The sequence below is a fragment of the Gossypium hirsutum genome, chromosome A01 (genome assembly GCF_007990345.1).
Source record: "Gossypium hirsutum isolate 1008001.06 chromosome A01, Gossypium_hirsutum_v2.1, whole genome shotgun sequence".
Taxonomy (NCBI): domain Eukaryota; kingdom Viridiplantae; phylum Streptophyta; class Magnoliopsida; order Malvales; family Malvaceae; genus Gossypium; species Gossypium hirsutum.
In genome coordinates this window covers 26145210-26165574 of record NC_053424.1, presented here as the reverse complement: position 1 = coordinate 26165574, position 20365 = coordinate 26145210, and the positions used below count along the sequence as shown (strand labels likewise).

Here is a 20365-nt window from a genome sequence, read left to right as displayed (position 1 = left end):
GGAATTAAATTGATAATTGAATACTATTTGTTATGCAATGTTCTGACTTGTACGATAATACTCCGTAACCCTATTCTAGTGATGGAAACAGGTTTTGGGTGTTACAGTGTCGGTGGCTGTGAGGCGGTGTCTCGGTGGTCAATGGCAGTTGGTCTTCGGTGGTTGAGCAATGGAAGAGTTACACTTCTACTGAGACTTTACCAAAGAATTTGATTTCAGATTAATTATTCCAAAAATAATATTATTTTAATAGTTTAATATTAAATTTAACTTAATAGTTATCTTAATAGATTTTATTAATTTAATATTAAAGTGATTATCTTAATATTAAATTTAATTTAATATTTTATCTTGTAGATAAATATTCTAGTATTTTAATAATATTTAATATTAAATTTAATTTAATATTTAAATATTATATTAATTTAATATTAAAATGATTAAGTTTAATCATAGTTGAACTCTCTAAACTCTCCTTATATAAAGAGAGCTTTGGGTCATTATTTACACACACTTGAACTCAAGAGAAAGTTGTAGAGAGAAAATTCTCTAAAGAGATTATTCCAAAAAATTTATAGAGATATTTTTAATATTTACAATTTGACCCAAAAGTTTAGAAAAATTACAAAATTACCCCACTAGTAATTTTTTTCAAAAATTTTCTGATTCGAAACGAGCCCACACTTGGCAGACGTGAGCTTGAGAATAGTAAATAAAACTACTTGGTCGAAGCACTCATCCTAAACGAATCGAAAATGTACAATTTTGATTAAGTGTTTATTACTTTAGATATCACAACCAAAATCTTGTTTTAAAAAAAATTTTAAAACTCTGGTTTTTCCCTAAATTTATTTTTCGATGCGTTTTCCAAACCCGTTTTTTCCAAAAATCACAAACCTTGAGTAAAAAATGATCGTATAACTATCGATTCGATGATAGGATAGTGTGAGCTTCAAGGCCATCCTGGCTTAACAAATTTCACAATGTGACGATCTACAATAAAAAAGGAAAATAAATAAGGTAAGCATATAGGATGCTTAGTAAGTTCATAGGTACTAAACAAAACTTACCTTATCTTTTATCTAAATACAAATAGCTACCATAATTTGGCACAATTTGGCTATACATGGCAATTCAAAACAACAACAAGGTAAGCTTTAACTTATAATCAAAACCATATGATATCACAATCACTTATCATACCAATTCATGTCATTTTACTTAACCAATCCCAAAACTTATTCAATGAAAAGAATATACAATTACATATGTGTCAAGTTCAATATTACAATACATTACTCATGCTCAATTCAATATTATTTTCATTTGAACATTAAGTTCACATCATCCCATTTCAATTTTCTCATTTTTACACCAACCGCTTCGCCCAATGAAACCTAGTAAACGGACTCAGATACACAAGTAACTACACTATACTAGTTGCTCATTCAAGCTAAAAATATATACATGTTAGGTTACCCGTCCAGGCTAAACCTTTAAAACAACATATCAGGTTACTCGTTCGAGCTAAACCTAGGTCACATGTAAATGAAATGTAACATCTCGAAATAGGACCTAAATGGAATAGTGGTTGCGAAACCACAAATCTAAGATAGAAAAGTTTATTTCGATTAATTTTTATGATTTACCGAGTGATTAGATGCATGTGTTAGAGTATTGATAAGAAATTTTATAGATTGCATGTTTAATTTGCCTATTAGGGCTTATTTGCAGAAGTTGCTGTAACAGCCCGATTTAGCGCCTAAACGGGACGATGGTTTTAGAACCACGAGTTCAAAGTCGTAAAATTTATTTCGATTAAGTTTTAAGGTTTATTTATTGATTAAAATATTGTGTAAAAATATCGTTAAGTAATTTTACTGATAAAGTGCTTAATTGGACTTTTAGGACTAAATTGCAAAAGTTGCAAAATATGTGTTCTAATTCATAAGTACTTGATTGAAATGGGGTTTAAAGAGGAGGTCCTTAAATGAAATTAGACCATTATATTTTGTTTGGACAAAAATGGGCATGAATAGGACAAAATTTTAAAGAAAGGCCTTAAGGGCATTTTAGTCATTTGGTAATTAAAAGAAATAAAAAGGGAAAATAAAACCAAAATTGACTCATATTTTTCATGGAGGCAGAAATTAGCATGGGGGAAGCCATGGCTAGGGTTTTCAAGCTTTTCAAGCTCAATAGTAAGTCCGTTCTAGCCCCGTTTTTCAAGTTCTTTACGATTTTGGAATCCCGGTAACTTGATTAAGCTTATTCTAGCAATAATTTAAGCTAGGGTTCATATTTGGAAAAATACCCATAGGTGAAATGTGTTTATTTTGATGTTTTATGGTAGAGTATGAAGGCTGAAATTATGTTAAACAACTTTTGCTAAGCGGTTTTAAGCAAAAATGTGTAAAATGGCTTAATCGGTAAAAGTTGTTATTGTTCATAACTATGTGTTAGAGTGAGAATTTGATGTTTCCATAGAATGGAAAAATGATCAGCATGTCCTAAAACATAAGAATAAGGGATGAAGTTTAATTCCTGAGCCTAGGGGCAAAAGTGTAAATATGCAAAAGTTTAGGGGCAAAATTGTAATTTTTCCAAAGTTTGAGTTAAGGACTGTTTTGAATAGTAAATTAATTAAATAAGTAAAATGCGATATTTTAGATCTCGGAAAACTAGATTTGAATCTAGAATGAGAGAAAAATCAAAAATCGGGAAAGTTAGTAAAATGGCCGTTTTAGTATCGAGGTAAGTTCATATGTATAATAAGCATTAATTTATGCATGTTTCAATGTAAAATTGATATATTTACTATGATTGCCGAGGTGTTGAAAGTAAGTATAATTATGATGATTTAAATGTTCAATATTAATTCGACATGGAAATGAGAAAGTATGTAAGTTTGTATGTAAATAATACATTATCTTTATTATGTTTTTGTATTTCAGCATATTTTATGTATTGTAGCTGATTTTTGAATCATAATTGACTATTGGAAGTGTGGAATCAAGTATTAGAAAGAGAGAGAAATCTCGGTTGAACCTTCGGAAAGATTGGATGATACAGATGGTATGTAGCTAGGTCACATGTATGGTGCTGAGTGCACATCATGTGTACAAGAGAGCTACGAGACATTATGATGTAGCTAGGTCACATGGGTGATACTATGTGTACACCATGTAGACAAGAGAACTACGGGATGTATGTAGCTAGGTCGCATGCGTGGTTCCAGGTGAAGGACACGATGTAGACAAGAGAGCTACGAGATAAACTGGCTAGGTCACATGGGTGGCACTAAGTGTTCACCATGTGTACAAGAGAGCCAAAATTATGTGTACAATCGAGCTAGGTCACATGAGTGGTGCTAAGTGAATGCCACTATGTGTACAAGAGAGCTTCGATTTTAAAGGTGGGTTGTGTACGATACCATCGCGTATCTGTTATTATTCCGAAGATTTCAACTGGGAAATTGATTAAATGAAATTGTGTATGACTTTGTGATGATAAGTGTAAGTATATACGTGTGTTACTTATGAGCAATATGCTCGATATGTGATTGAAAATTGGAAAGATTGTTATGGGAAATTGATGAATACAATTGAAGTGAGAAAGATCAAAATTGACAATAAAACTGTTTTGGATAGTTGCAGTGACGTGAATCTAAAAATTTACCAAAAATAGTAGAAATTGAATCAGGGACTGAATGAGATATCAAATTAGAGCTTAATGAGTTTATTTTTATATAACAGAAACAGAACAAGCAAATGAGTTTTATATTATGGGATATTTAAGTTTTTGAGAGACTGGTTCAGAATGACTACGTAATCCCCTGTTTTGACTTGAAAAAATCATTAAAAATTGTAAAAAAATAATTATGGAATATAATTTATATGTTTGAAATCCTTAATGAGTCTAGTTTCAAATAAAATAAACAAGAACATCCTTTGAATTCTTTACGAGGAGAAAATTGATTCATAGTGAAGAGTGGTCAAAACAGTTGAGCAGTGAAACAGGGTAATTTCAATGAATAAACTGTACTAATTTGCTAAACCAAAAATTCTAAAAATTTTCTGGTAAGAATATATGTGAATCTAGTTTCAAGTAAAATTAACAGTTTGTAATTTGGAGTTCTGTAGCTCCAGAAATAAATAATTTAGTTGCTGGTACTCTGCTACATAGCTTATTTTGAACCTGTTTATGATTGTAATAGTGAAAGTATGTGTGTTTGTGATGGTAATATTCCGGGAACATATTGTGACTTTGTTTAAAGTATGATAATGTATTGTTTATTAATATTTACATACTTACTTACTAAGCTATAATGCTTACTCCCTTCCTTTCCTTTTTCCTATAGTGTCATAGATGTTAGCTCGAGTTAGAGGTCGCCGGAGGTTAAATCACACTATCAAACTATTGATCGATATATAAAGGTTTTAAAGTATTTTAAGTCTTTGGCATGTATGGAGACTCGTTTAATTGTTATTAAGTTGCTAGGAATTGGCTTAAAATACTGACCTATGTTATTTGAAGGTCTCTATTGTATAAAGTCATTTAATGTAGATAGTCTTGATTATGTTATTAATTAAATGATGCAATTTATGAATGTGCATGCTTGCCTATGTGTGTGGTTGAATTAAAGCATGATATGGGCCTTGTAAGCTCTTTTTAAGGGACAGCTTGAATGTGTTTGAAAAAGTTTTAAATTAGAGTGAAATTATGAATCGGTTTTTATACGATGATTAGTGATTAAGTCCGGTAATGTCTCGTACCCTGTTCCGGCGTCAAACACGGGTAAGGGGTGTTACATGAAAAGTTGCAACAAATGTTGGACCTCGGTAACATTTGTATCAATCTCGTATAGGTGCGCACATGACCTTATTAGCATGCTAATTTTATCCTAACCTTTACTATGTTCACACAGGCATCTTTTATGCATATATACATTTCTTTTCAGTTTAGTCCAATTCTAGCCTTTAGAACCAATTAACAACCAATTAATCTACAATCAAACACATATACTCAAATAAAATATATAACAACCTAAATAAATAAATAAATATCATATGAACTTACCTGGTCGAAACATCAAATAAGTTGATTTTTTAGGGACTACTCTACAATTTTAGCTTTTCCCTGATTACCTTCGGTTTGATCCAATTCTTAATCTATACAATTATTCCATACAATCCATCAATATCAAACATTTTCACATTATATCATGACATCGATGAACCTAGATAATCTTTTTTTAATACCCCTAAAGTTTTATATTTTATTTGATTTAGTCCCTAAATTCAAAATAATCATATCTTTCAATTTTGAGCCTCGATTTAAAAACCGACTTCAATTACATTCATTAGGGACCTTTTACTTTCTATTTATACCAAAATTTTATGAAAAATTTATATTTTATTCACTTTAGTCCCTATGTACAAAACTAACAATTAAATGTTACAATCTAGTCTCTTTTCATAATCTAAGTGTAAAATATATCAATTTAACACCAAATTCTTCAAGAAAATAATAATGAAAACTTTCAAAAACTTTAGCAATTTTACAAATTAGTACATGGGCCAGCTAAATCAATCTCCCATGACCTTAAAAATATAAAAATTACAAGAAAATGGCTTGAAATTGCTTACCAATCAGGGGTCGAATGCTTTGAGCTTCAAAATAGTTTTCCCTTAAGTTTTTATGCTTAAACAGTGAGGAAGAAGAAAGAAAAGATGACAAGTTTGCACTAATTCATCTTTTTATACTATGATTAAAATTTTATTAATTTTAATTAGCCTTACTTAATTAACTTACTAATCATGTTTTAATGTTTAAGCCACCATCATTCACTAACACATTCCAAATTGGTTTAATTTTTATTTTAGACTTTTAGCTAATTACAATTTAAGTTCCTAAATCTTTGACCAATAAAAAACCTAGAGCTATTGAACTTTTACAATTTAATTCATGTACTAAATTAACTATTAATTCGGCACAATTACCAGAACAAACTTTAAATTGCTAATATAACATCCTCATAAAGATTAATATTTAATAATTATGAGCTTATATTATATAAATGGGGTTTTGAAACTGCCTTCTCTAATACCACTAAAAATCAAACTGTTAGGCATGGTAGATTCATATTTATAGATAATAAGTATAAATGATATCACTATGCACTTAATAATAATAATAAAATATTTATAGAAATATTAATAAGAGAGAATTTTGTTTAGTGGATCAAAAGCTTTGTAAAGAAGTTGAAAACGATAAAAGCGGGGGCGAAGTGGTAGTATAAAAAGAAAATAATTATATAATTTTTATAAATTAGTTTTCTTTTTATTTATTTCCCTTTTCATTACGCTCTCAACAAAGAAAGCTTTGCGTTTTCTGTTTAGGGGGGGTCTTCTAGTTGATGAATCAGAAGAACCCCAAACTCTAAATATTAGAGGGAAAAGGTGAAAATCGCTCAATTGGATTTTATGAGTCCCTTTGGGGATTATGAAAAAATTCATCATTTTTTGTACGTCTTCTTAATGTTTTGACTTTGAATTTGCCTACCGTTGAAGAACGCTTGTGCTCTTAGTTTATTCGACTTCCATCCATTGTCATTGCTGAATCACGTCTTGAACAAAAATTCTTTAAAAAGACTTTCTTTTTGAGGGTTTTGGGTGTGATAGATTCTTCTTTGCAGCCAACGAAATAAAGGGTGTCGCTGTTTTTTCTTGTTGTTTTGCATCCTTGAATAGATTATTCAATTTTTATTCACCAAAAAAGAAAGAAAAAAAAAAGCAAAAGGGTGTGAGAGAATATATAGCTTTATAGAACTAAAATTTGTTTGAAACTTTTTGCGTTAATTTTGGGATCTTTCCTGATCTAGCTCTCTTTTGCAATCTTCTTCCACCGTTTGCTGCAGGTTATTGATTTGTTTGCGGTAAGTCATTTTCTCCACTTGTTTGATTCTTCATCTTGTGTTCTTTGAGAGCCTGTAGTTCAGTCCTTATCATGAATTTTATTGGCGTCTTCAGCTGGAATAAATCTGTCTTTTTTTTTTAACCTTCCCTTTCTCTTTATATCCACTTGGTTTGGGGAAATTTCTGATGTTTCTAACTAATGTTTAGCTTAAGCATTATGGGGTAAAACAATGTCAGGTTGTTGATTTTGATTTCTATTGTTTAACCTGGTTTCTTGCTTAGCCTATACAGTTATGTTAGCATTCTTCTCTTCATGGCTGTTTTTAATCAACTTTGACTTATGATCTTCTGTCAGGCTTTATTCATTAATGATCCTTCACTAAAAGCATGAATTCCATAGTTTCCTCTTTTGGCATATATTTATATTTACTGCAGTTTCAAATATATATGTATGTATATCTTTGTTTTTATTTGCTTCAATGCATGTTGTACTTGCAGGCAGAAACCTTATTGATTATGAGCAGATAACACCCTGCATTATGGATTGGATTAAAAAAATTTTTAAGGGCTCTGGCCAAAAAAACTCAGAAGGATATTATCATGGGGATTATGCAGAGGATCCTCAATTTTATGCACCATCTGGCACAGGGGTATTATATCTGTTACTATTTCTATTCCTACATGTTCTCGACCTTTTTGATGACTGGATTCCCATCATGCTACCTGTAATGCCGTTGATAGTACATACATAGAGGACCTATTACTTAAAGGCTTTTACTAGGTTGTGTTGAAAACATATTAAATTTAGACTATGAATCATGGGTTGTATCAATGGATGCTTTTGTGCACAAATATGTTAATTGGACTGTTTTATTTTGGTTAATTAGCTTTAATATGCTTTCTATGTTATATCTTGGTTTCGACCTTGATGTAGAACATGTGGCAGGAGCATGAGAATGAAGAGATAGATCGAGCTATTGCCCTATCCCTTCTAGAGGAAAGTCAGAAGGAGAGAAACATAATAAGTGAGTAGCATGTATACCGAATGTTAACATGCATGTTCTTTTCTGCAGTTTTTTTAATGATATCATCGAATTAGTTGCCAATGGGATGTTTTTCTCTGCCCTACATGTAATCTAACAATCCATAATTTAAATTATTAAGTTTCTAGAATTATTGAGTAGATGATGAATCTCAGCTTGAGGAAGATGAGCAACTTGCGAGGGCTATACAAGAAAGCTTGAGGTTTGAACCTCCTCCCCAATATGACAATGCAAATACATTCCTGCCAATTCCAATCCATTTTCCGATGGGAGACAGGTATATGATATGTCATTGACTACAATAAGTATTTCACCCCTTGCTTATCTTTGAGCTTTTATCCTTGCAAATATATGCTAATAATCTTTTTGTAGGATTTGTGCTGGCTGCAATACTGAGATTGGTCATGGAAGATTTTTAAATTGCCTCAATGCATTTTGGCATCCAGAATGTTTCCATTGCCATGCTTGCAACTTTCCAATTTCTGATTATGAGGTACAAATTTAAGTTCTTAGCAGGCCTTTTGGTAGCTATCAATGTTGCTGTCTGGTTCTTTCACTAGATGTTTCGTCAATGAACAAGCTAATTTAGAGGCCCACCTTTTTCTGCAGTTCTCTGTGTCTGGGAATTATCGTTTCCATAAATCTTGTTATAAGGAGCGTTACCATCCAAAATGTGATGTCTGCAGCCACTTTGTAAGCTTTTTGGCTTATGCTCTAATTTGTTTCATTTGTAACTCAATGCATAAATGTTAAAGGTGGTATTATATATGATATGATTTCTGCATATTTCAGTGAATTTATTTATATTTCGAGTGTTAAATGTCAACAATGAACTTATAGTAATACCAAATCACAAATGTGTTTTTCATGTTTTCTGCATGCTTTTTACATAATAATGAAATTCCAAGTGCTAAATAAACCTAAACCTGAAGGTCATACAAGTACATGTGAATACCATGCAATAGAGTCATGTATATATGATGGCATGAAGAGTAGTTCATAGTTTATGTCACCCTCTGTAGTTCTGAGTTTAAACTATGTAAAGCAATAGAATGAAACTTGGAATTGCAAAAGGAACTTTAAGATATAGGAAACCCATATCTACCTATCATGTGCAAATCCTTGTATATTGTTTTTTTAACTAATGTTGAACCAGCAGAACATAAATTTACTGCAAGTCACTCATTGCTGGTTGGTGTTGTCTTTCGGCATATATACTTTTGACAGATTCCAACAAACCCTGCTGGTCTTATTGAATATAGGGCACATCCTTTTTGGATCCAGAAGTACTGCCCTTCTCATGAACATGATGGTACTCCACGATGCTGCAGCTGCGAGCGAATGGAGGTGAGTATGATGACAAGCTCTTATTTAAATTAGCAATGTTAAATATTGGTTACTATTTCCAAAGATGAAGAGAAAAAAAAGGTTAAAAGCTTCACACTTTTGCTCATCATATACAGCCACAAGACACGGGATATGTTGCCCTTGACGATGGACGGAAGCTCTGCCTTGAGTGTCTAGATTCTGCAGTTATGGATACCAAGGAATGCCAACCCCTTTATCTTGATATACAAGAGTTTTATGAAGGGTTAAACATGAAAGTGGAGCAGCAAGTTCCATTACTCCTGGTTGAAAGGCAGGCGTTAAATGAAGCCAGAGTAGGAGAAAAGAATGTAAGCTATGTTTATAGATTTTAATCGGAATGTGAGGCTTTAAACCGGAGTTCTTCGGGCATGCTTCTGCTTATAGATGTTTTCTGGAAATACCATGTTTTCAATCTTTTCTTGCTGCTTAATGAAAATACTTGCAAGGACTTGGGTGTGTCGGATATGTGTGTATGTGTCCACCATGGTTATGTTTGTTTTTTCTATGTTTTTCCTCGTGTATTTAGAGGCTCATATCTCTATATCCGATTCTAGATATGTGTTAATTTAAGAAAAAAAATGAAGAGTCAGAGCAATACAGCTTGTGAGAGGAAGTGTTCATCTCTTCTTTACTTGTGTAATGATTGCATTCTAAAAATTGTGTTGGGCAGGGCCATTATCATATGCCAGAGACTAGAGGACTCTGCCTTTCTGAAGAACAAACTGTCAGCACTGTAAGAACATATGAAATCCTCTATATATAACTTTGAAATTTTCCATTGGAAGCTTTTGCATTGCTCAAAGATTTATGCCATCTTCAACCTGAAATCATCAGATTCTAAGGCGACCAAGTTTTGGGACTGGAAATCGAGCCATGGACATGATAACAGAGCCATACAAATTGACACGTAGATGTGAAGTGACTGCTATTCTCATTTTATATGGCCTGCCTAGGTATGGAATTATTTTCCACAATTGCTTCTACATAGCCTCTTTGTTGTCTTTCTAATTTCCAGAAACCTTTGTGCCCTTTTTTTCGAATCTTGCATATTTGTAGCAGATGATGCTGACTTTGATGTTACACTTAATACATCAAGTAATGTTTGAGGTAGTTGATGAGAAATTGAAAATCTTATGTAGGTTACTGACGGGGTCGATCTTAGCGCACGAGATGATGCATGCATGGATGCGACTTCAAGGTGCTTTCCATTTCCAACATAATATGTCGTGCTTCAGTTTTGGTTTCGAGTCTAGAAACATTTTGACAAAATTGCTACTTGTTTTCAGGTTTCCAGACTCTGAGTCAGGACGTGGAGGAAGGTATTTGTCAGGTATTAGCGCACATGTGGATAGCTACGCAGCTCGATTCTTCTTCGAGCAGCGATGTTGCGCCGACATCATCCTCGGGTTCTAGTAGAATAAGAAAAGGCAAAAGACCCGAATTTGAGAGGAAGCTGGGTGAGTTCTTCAAGCATCAAATAGAATCAGACACATCGCCCGTATATGGAGATGGGTTTAGAGCAGGGAATCAGGCAGTTTATAAATATGGACTTAGAAGAACTCTTGAACATATTCGGATGACCGGCAGATTTCCTTACTGAAAATCGCTATCCCTCACGGTTTTTTTTTTCTCTATTCTTTTGAAAGCTGTTTCATATGAATTTGATAGGTGGCAGAAGATGGAGATGAAGTTTCAATAGAAGATGACAACATGGATGGGTTACACACACACACACACACATATATATATATATAGCAGAAAAGAGAAAATTATTGTTTCAGAAAAATCCTGATCTTCTTTCTCACATGCTTAGTATGCAACTAATTTACAACATAAAAACAATTAGAAATTAAAATAACTCAACAAATTAATTCAAAAATAAAAAAAAACCCAACACCCTAGTTCATTTATCGTTTCCAAATTGAAAAATATTTATTTAGAGTTATGAAATTATTAAAAATATTATATACAAATACAAATATTGAGCAATATATAAAAACAGGGTTTATCATATTTCATAAATTAATGTTATCAAATTTCATTCCTGAGGAAACCATGTATATAAATAAAACAAAATAAGAATAAATTGTAATAGATTAATACATGTGATTAAAAGTATCAATTGATTAATTTGCTTCTAAAAATCTTACATTTCATCTTAATTCCAGAATACTCCTTTACTTTTTATATAAAAAAGAGTCGTTGCAAAAATTTCATGAATATATAGCATTTGCATAAATAAAATTAACACCAGAACATAATTAAATCCATGTCTTTTTTAGCATGCGTACATACATATAAACATATTGCATTTCACATCAGGTAATCCACATGTCCTAATGCATACACATGCACACATGACACCATGCCAATGTAACCACAAATACATATTATATTACTACAAACTTTATCACACATGTATGGACGTGGAAATCATGTATTTATAGTACAGAGTTGTGCTTAAAAATAACATACAAAAAATAACGAAATGTTTGATTTGAAACTAATTATTAATAATAATACATTAAATATGTAGGACTTTAAAAGAAAAAAAATTAGACTAAATTGCATCTAAAACGAAATTTAAGCACATGAGTACATCTGGTTAAAAATACTAAATGAATATAATAATTTATCACGGTGTTGTCATTAATCCTAAGTTAGTGTCGAGTTGATTTGTGACACCATCTTAATCAACAACATCATTAATATAGATACAATTGATGGAGGTAATAAAATGTGTATAATAAAACTAAAATATATAAATATATTCAAATATAATTTTCATTGAGTGGTAAGACTTAAGGTTTTTTTAATCTAATGAGCTTGTGTTCAAATCTTATTCTATGCATATTTTTATTGGTTTTTTTAAAAAAAAATCAAATAATATAACTTATTTTAAAGGGAATAACTTATATAAGAATTATCCTAAAAACTAAGGTTTTAGACACCAATAAAATTTTGCCACATCATCAAATTTTAAAGACATGAAAATATTATTATATACTCATCCATAGAGAAATTATTTTATGGACCCTTCCAACTATATTATTCATGGTCACTTCTCAATTATTTAACAACATTTCAACAATTTTTTTATATCATTAACACGTGAATTTGATAAAAAAAATTACATGAATCCCAAATCCTAAACCTTAAATCCAAAATGTAGAACCCCAAACCCAGACCATGAACCCGTAGCCCTAAACTCTTGAATCTTAAATCCAAACCTTGAATCTTAAACTCATAACTTGTAACCCTAAATCCTAAATTTAAACCTAAACCTTGAATTCTGAACCTAAAACCTTAAATTCTAAACTCAAACCCTAAATCTCGAGATTTGAGATTCAATGTTCGAGGTTTTGGGTTCAGGGTAAAATAATTACCACAATTAAGTGTTAATGACATGGAAAAAAATTGCACAAAAATTATTATATTTTTTAAAAAATTAGTTGCACAAAAATAACGTGACATTATTTTATTGGTGCTTAAAAACTATATTTTTTAAGAAGATCCTAATAAAATTTATTCCATATTTTAAATACTAAAAATAATTAATTGTCTATAAAAAATGCACATATAACCATGTATATACATTTATTTATATCTATACCTAAGACAAATAAATATATAGGCTTATGCTAATTCATGAAATGTGGGGTAAGACAATATCTGCATGGGATAAGCCAAGTGTCGTCGTATTTTCATGTCAAAAGTGAAGATTCAACAAGTTTGCATGAGAAATGCACGCGTCTTAGTATCTTCATGCCAACATGTGTTTACTTTTTTAAAACTCTGGTGTTTGAATACTGATATATTTTCTTTAAAAAAAATAACAATCAACGTATAAATGTCGAAGTTAATCTCACTTCTTGTGTGTGCATATGTTATATTGGCATTTTTCTTTTCAATTGTAAAAGCTTTAATGTATGATCGAAATATTTCTCATCTTTTCCTAATTTAATGCATATAATGATATACTAAGCTTGAAAAAGATTACTAAAAGTAATATAATATTTTCACAGTTCTGTTGAATCTCCACAAAGAGAAATTTTATTAATAAAATTAGTAACCAAAGGAAAACTATGAAGAGATAGAGAGCAAGTCATGGAAAAAGTCAGATAGTACAGTACAGCCAAGCAACAAGCTGCATAAAACGTTTCTGATCAAAAGAGTCCGCCATCCCACTGGGACTCCATGAAACATCTCCAACAATCCTTGCCTATGTATCCCAAAATTTTCATGGTCGAAGATCATGATGAATGCTCCATGTTAGAGAAATGAAATAACACAATCAGCTTCCAATCCATTGACAATTTGATCTCCATAGTATGAGTCCTTATTGATGCTTCTTTACTTTTTGAATAATTTTCAATGACAAACTTGGTCAAGGGATATACAATAATTACGGGTCAACATGGTCAATAGCAAACCTCCGCTCAAGCTTTGTGTTGCTTGCCTATATACCAAGAAAAGAAGCACACCCCTTGCAAAAAAAATGCAAACAATAATAAGAATAGTATGTACCATGTTAAAACATGAATAAACGATTGTTAGTTCTTAGACAATGTGAATAGTTATTAGCAAAAACAAAAAGGCAATTTAGCTAGAAATCATATCTCATTCCCTATTCTCTCTCGTGTCAAATGAATGTCAGATCTCTTAAATCAACAAAAATTTAATATTGTTTTGTTGGAAGGAAAAGGGTAGAAGAATGTTAGAGAAAGCAACAACTGTTGAAAATGATAGAAGCAGTACCAGGAAAACAAGTTTGAGAGTATATTTAAGGGATCTATCTTGGCTGTAAAATCATCAGAGCCGCTCATATCTCCTCCAAACACTAAACCCAAGATTAGGAAACAAGCTTTTAGGGTGAAAAAGGAATGAATGACAATAAGTCTTCAAGGAAAGTTGTTTTGAGAAAGATGGAGTTTTTCATGCGTAAAATGATTTAAGTTTGGATTTTTCATTCACAGTTTTAACTCTGATTTATTATTATCTTATTTAAGAAAAATAAAGATGACATCAAAAAAAAAAAAACCTGTATGAAGAAACAGAGGCGAAGCAAGAAAATATTTTGAGAGGTGCGGTTCTATATTTTTAGGATTAAAAAGAAAAATTCATTATTTTAATAATTTATACTTTTATAATTTAAAGGGTTAAATTAATTTTTTTTTCATTATTGGAGAGCTAAAATATAATACTAATAAAAAAAAATTATTTTAGGGGCTTGGCTGCTATATGAGATTCTCTCTTATTCTTAATTTTGAAATTGAATAAATTAAGCTCTTTTAGAAAATAAGAGTAATTTAATCACTTTTAATTTTGAAATTGAGTAACTAAGAACAATTAATCATGACATTAATATTTTTCATCAATTTTATATTATTTTGATTGGTATAATAATAAATTTAACCCTTAAAATTTACAGATTCAATCAATATGGTCTTAGTTTAACAAATTTATCCTACAACCGCCGGTAAATGTTAAAGGCTAAAATGACAAAATATGTAAACGTTAAAAACATAATTTGTTATTATATCAATTAAAATTATATAAAAAATATTAATTTCATTATTAATTATTTTAAAATATTCAATTTAAAATTTAATAATTTCCTCCTAAGCTTTTCATTTATTCTTGTACAGTGAAAGTCTTCCACTTCTGCACTTTTCTTTCTCTTGTTCAGAGCCTTTTACTCCTTTATTAATTAACTTCTTTTTCTTTTCTTTTTTATTAATAAATAATAGCTATAATTATAATAAATAAACAAACTATTATGAATTAATTTTAATAATTAGTTAGAGCAATTATGATAATTATTTGTCTTCCCTTATTTTTACTATATAATATTATTATTTTCCTCTTACACTAGAAGTCTTATTACACACGAATTTGTGTAGAAATTACATGTTTGAAATTAATTAATAATATATGAAATATACACGATATTAAAATAAAAATATAGATTAAATTATGAGTGAAACGAAATTGAAACACAAAAACACATTAGATTAAGAATACTAAATGAATACAATTATTTATCATTGTTTTGTCATCAATCTTGATTTGATGTTGAGTTTATTTGTGACACGACCTTTGGTTGAGTGAAAATTTAAAGTTTTGTTAACCTAATTGGCATGGGTTCAAATCTTATCATATACATATATTTTTATTCTATTTTTTAAATAAAAATATTAAAGTACCATCAAATAATGTAATTTATTTTAAATGAGAAGGGATATTAAAGTAATTTTCCTAACTGAGTTGAGACTAGACTTGTCCATGGGTCGGGCTGTGAAAGTCCGCTCGAAAAGTGAAATGATTTGGGCAAAAATATAAACTCAAAAAATGGACTTGGGAAAAAAATAAGTCCTGTTTTAAAAACGGGTCGGATCTCGGGTAAGATTTTTTTGGCCCAGGCTCAGTTGACCCAAATTTGAAAAAAAAAAACTATTATTTTCCCACTATTTTGTTGTTGTTTTGCTATTATTTTCCCCACTTTTTTTGCTGTCATCTCACTATTATGTTACTACTATTTTGTTATTATTATTTGGATATTGTATAAGTTTTGTTTTATGTTTAATTTTGCTACTGTTTTAGAGACATTTGTTTGTTAAATTGCACTTATCATAGTATTATGTAAGTATAAAAACTTTTATTAATTTATTTTCAATTTCTTGGGGAACATTTATTTTAATGTTTTTGATGTTTTTGATGTATTATATATTTGATTTTTATATAAATAAAATAAAATAAATTAAATTTCATATGGGTCGGGCTCGAGTTTAGCATCTATAATCTTAGTCGAGCTTGATAAAAAATTTAGGCCATAGTCTATCAAATGGGCCTAGAATTCTTTGAGGACCTGACTAGCCCGGCCCATGAACAGGTCTAGTTGGGACTCGGTTGATGAGTGACACCAATTTAGTAAAGAGCTCTATAAATAGTAAATATAAATATATATACAATAGATGGAGTTAATAAAGTGTGCATAATAAAATTAAAATGTATAAAAATATAAAAATAAATCTTTAGTTGAGTAATAATTTAAAAGTTTTACTTACATAATTGGCATAGGTTCAAATATTATCATATACATATTTTTATTGCTTTTTTAAATTTTAAAAAAAAATTAAAATTCACTCAAATAATATAACTTATTTTAAATGAAAGGGACATTAAAGAAATTCCACTAATTGAATTAAGACTTGGTTGATGGGGAGGCTTTATAAATAATATATAATTATTAAAATAGTAAAAATATGTTATAAAGACCCCTATTCTTTTTATTTTTTTTTTAAATTTGTTCCCCTTTAACCGTATTTTCCAAAGCCAAAGCTGAAATTGAAAAGGTTAATATTCGTTTCTTGTGGACAACTATGTTTAAATATTGATTAAATTCTGTTGTGGTATAAATTGTGAGTTTAATCCTAATATTTTAATGTATTTAATTTTAGTTTATATATATATATATTCTGATTTTTAAAATGTCTGATAGCAGCATTTAAATTCATATGGTTAAAATTTGTTATAAATCATTGATATAGTCTATGTTTTCTAATCCATATACTTGTTTTAATTTTAAAGTTTTAGTGTTGAATTAAACAATAAAATCAGGATGATAGATTTGGTAATATCCAGGCTCCATTACCATCTCTATTTGGGTTTGATATGGATATGAAGATAAGCAAAGTATGTCAATACCCATCCTCAATTTCATTCCAAATTGGGTTTTGATATGATAAGACAGTAAGTGACAAAATCCGTTCCCGCTCACTCCATTATTATCCTAAATTTAATTTTAGTAAGTGTTTAGATAGGTGTGTTTTACTATTTATGTTTGATTATAGACATTAAGTTTAATATTTATTAATTAAAAAACATGTAATTGCTAATAACATCCTTGTTACTCCTATAATCAAAGTTGAAACCTGTTGAGGATTAAATCAATTTGGTTCACATTTAATTTAATCCGTCAATCGTTTGTAAACACATAGCTAAAGCTCCGCCCTGGCATTATTGCAGCTTAGAGCTTTTATAGCTCCACCGTTTCTCGACGATTCCGTCACTTTCCTAGCCAACAAACACTTACACCCGAAGCATAATTTTGGCATTCGATTCAAGAATCAAAAGCAAATGAAGTATCCATGAGATCATAAGATGCCCACAAAGCATCCAAAAGGCAGGGTGTTTTAGCATCAAGCCTCGCCCATGGCTTCCCTTTTCCACTCCAATGTAAAACACTAACCGGGCCAGGATGCAAATCCCGGCAAAGACCATCAAAGTTATCACCCCCAAGCCCATGTTGATTCCACCTGTGATCCACCGGAACTATGTTCCCGGCGAAAACTAATAAAAACGGCGGCAATGAACCCAACTCATAAATCCTCATTCTTTTTTGAATCTCCATCCATTCTTCTATCTTCCTCGTGTAATCCCCTTCTCTCCATCGATCAAGATCCATCACCATTACTCCTGTGTTGAAATAACAAGCTTTACGATTCGCAAAAGTTAAGGATAAACAAGGGTTGGACCAAAACGTGGGAGTAAAGTAAGAAACGAAGTTGGCACTGCAATATTCTGTTGCCGCCAAAACTGAGTTATCTCCGAGTTGGATCGCGGCGAGTTCAGCAACGTCGTCAACGAGAATCAGGTCCGAGTCAAGATACAAAACACGGTGGATGCATGAAGGAAGGAGAGAAGCTAAGTAGATTCGAGCGTAGTTCAAAGGGCAATCTAAAGCTGAACGGATTGAGGTTGAAATAAGAGGAACAGATGAGTGATCAAAAGGGTAGAGTCTGAAGTAGAGGTAAGGGAAGGAGGAGGATATGGTGGCGCGTAAAAGTGAGGCGTTTGCGGTGGCGGAGATGAGGAAATGGAAGGCAATGTTGTGGGGACAAGAGGAGTGTTGAAGTACGGAAAGAATAGCGGCCATGGATCCCCTGATGTAAGCTTTGTCGATGGTCATTGCCAAATGAAGCGCTTGATGGGAGCATAAAATATAGGGTTCAGATATTGAAAGGCAAGCCGGAGAATTATAGAATTTAGAGGCTTCTTTTGAATGTTGATGGGTTATTGGTGTGACGGTGGCAGCCATGGTTATTAAGATGGTGAAAATTACTAAGCGATGGAGAAGATGAGCCATTGTACAAATTACTTTCATCATCAGCACAGAGTCAATATAAATACATACAATATTAACTCTGTATCTGAATAGACGGTTGATATTAAATGTAAAGAAAAGGGAGTTTGGATAAGAAAGGTGGTTTCTTCGCATGGAAGAAGAAGGAATCGAAGGGAAAAACAAAGTCCAACGCCATTCACTGCTTCCAAATAACACCTTCGTCTCCTTTTAAACAATTAATAAATATTTTATATAAAATTAATTTAATTTTAATAAAAATATACAAATCATCAACCATTTCAAGTATTTTTTCATAAAACTATACTTCACCGATATATATCTATACTTACTATTATTTAAATGTAATTCAATTTACTCAAAACCAACTTGATCAGAACAAATATTAAAAAAAATCAAATTTAAACAATTAATAGACATTGTCATATAGTGTTTTTGTATTTTATTCATTAATATAGAATTTATATTAAAAATTTTAAATTTAAAAAAAAATACAAAGGATGAGATTTAAACCTAGCCTATTAGTGCTTTGTTTGCTAGTAGAAATATTATTTTTTTACACATGTTTTAGTATATGAATTAGCAATAAACTAATTCAATTGGTAATATTTAGCCACATCTATAATTTATTTTTAGCGAAGAGAGGAAAAATTTTCGCTTAATTTTTACAAGAGTTATCATCCATCTTTCAAATTTTAAATTTAAATTTACTAGTTATTCTTTATTTTATATCTAACAATTATAATACATGCATAATAACTAAGTTTGTTTTGCTCATATAATTACACTAGTAATCAAACGAGACATAAGTATCTTAAATCTTTAATTTTACCATGTCATCCAAAGCTTCATCATACATAAAAAAATATTTTTCTCTCACATTCTGTTTTCTATATCTATGGTTACTATTATTTAAATATGTGACTAAATATCTCAACTCAACTCAACAACTTGATCAGGAAAAATATTTAAAAAAATCACATTTTAGACAATTAATAAATATTATTGTAGGATATTTGTTGCATTTCCTTACCTTTATATTAAGTTTATTTAAAAAACAATTGACCTAAACTATGAAAGGATTCTTAATTTTTAATTTTACCATTTCAACTAAATTCTTATTGTTATTTTAATATAAATTTTTCATAAAACTTATTTTTCACCCATATAATCTATATTTTTATTTAAGCCTCATGTTTTTTCTGTTATTTTTTTTATAAATCAATAAAAAAATCATACATGGTGATTGGAAACTTTTTAACTATTTTAACCTTTTGTTATTTAAATTTGAATTTTTTTAGAGGATGAGGATAGTGTGGTGTCCACCATATTAAAATGGCATATAATTCCTGGTTGTAGGCCACAGCTTATATACATTTGAGCAGGCAACTAGCTAAGGCAAAACAAGTGCTCGATATTATGTCACACAGAAGAACCGTGACATAAAGATACAAAGAAAGTGATGGTCACTTGAGACTAGAAACACTGGAACACACCCAGATCAGCCAGACTGTCCCCATGGACAGCTCCTAACGCACGACAATTGCTGCCCATGTTTTGTGCCATGTGCGCCTCAACAAGAGATAATTTTGCATGATGAAAAAGTACTTAACATCATTTTGTTACAAAACTAGCATAACATCAAACAGTAATTAACCCCATAATCCTGTAATTATCATCGAAACAGTTTCACAAAAAAAGTACAGGGAAAAAGAAATTACCTACCATGAGGCCTAAACGGCAGCTTCACCAGACCTCCGAGCAACCCATGTGCGTAAAGCTTCATCCAATGAACTAAAGGGCCACCCCAGCACTCAACCAAAAAAATCTTGAAACTGGTGGATCAGATAAGAGTAGGAGGAGGCTGATCAAATAAAGCCATTTCAGGACCA

The 20365-nt window shown here is 30.9% G+C and overlaps 2 protein-coding genes and 1 long non-coding RNA gene across 4 annotated transcripts; 1 reads left to right on the top strand and 2 right to left on the bottom strand.

Moving 5' to 3' along the window:
• Window positions 1-6332: 6332 nt before the first annotated feature.
• Window positions 6333-10956, top strand: LOC107916822 (protein DA1). Of its 2 annotated transcripts, none has more exons than XM_016846196.2 (12): window positions 6333-6937; window positions 7416-7567; window positions 7864-7942; window positions 8102-8237; window positions 8333-8453; window positions 8570-8653; window positions 9188-9307; window positions 9424-9636; window positions 9999-10061; window positions 10163-10281; window positions 10468-10526; window positions 10615-10956. In XM_016846196.2, the coding sequence occupies exons 2-12, from the start codon at window positions 7457-7459 to the stop codon at window positions 10926-10928; spliced, it is 1419 nt and encodes a 472-aa protein (XP_016701685.1). In that variant the 5' UTR covers window positions 6333-6937; window positions 7416-7456; the 3' UTR covers window positions 10929-10956. The 2 variants fall into 2 exon arrangements, with proteins under 2 accessions (XP_016701685.1, XP_016701684.1); XM_016846195.2 differs by having other exon boundaries at window positions 6337-6937; window positions 7852-7942.
• A 2406-nt stretch (window positions 10957-13362) lies between these two features.
• On the bottom strand, window positions 13363-14371 carry LOC107917626 (uncharacterized). Its single transcript, XR_001689771.2, has 2 exons — window positions 14087-14371; window positions 13363-13814 (listed from the first exon to the last, which is right to left on the bottom strand). It is a non-coding gene; the product is annotated as an uncharacterized lncRNA (long non-coding RNA).
• A 2901-nt stretch (window positions 14372-17272) lies between these two features.
• Window positions 17273-18670, bottom strand: LOC107916600 (probable galacturonosyltransferase-like 1). The gene has a single exon (XM_016845893.2). The coding sequence runs from the start codon at window positions 18606-18608 to the stop codon at window positions 17451-17453; it is 1158 nt and encodes a 385-aa protein (XP_016701382.1). The 5' UTR covers window positions 18609-18670; the 3' UTR covers window positions 17273-17450.
• Window positions 18671-20365: the final 1695 nt, after the last annotated feature.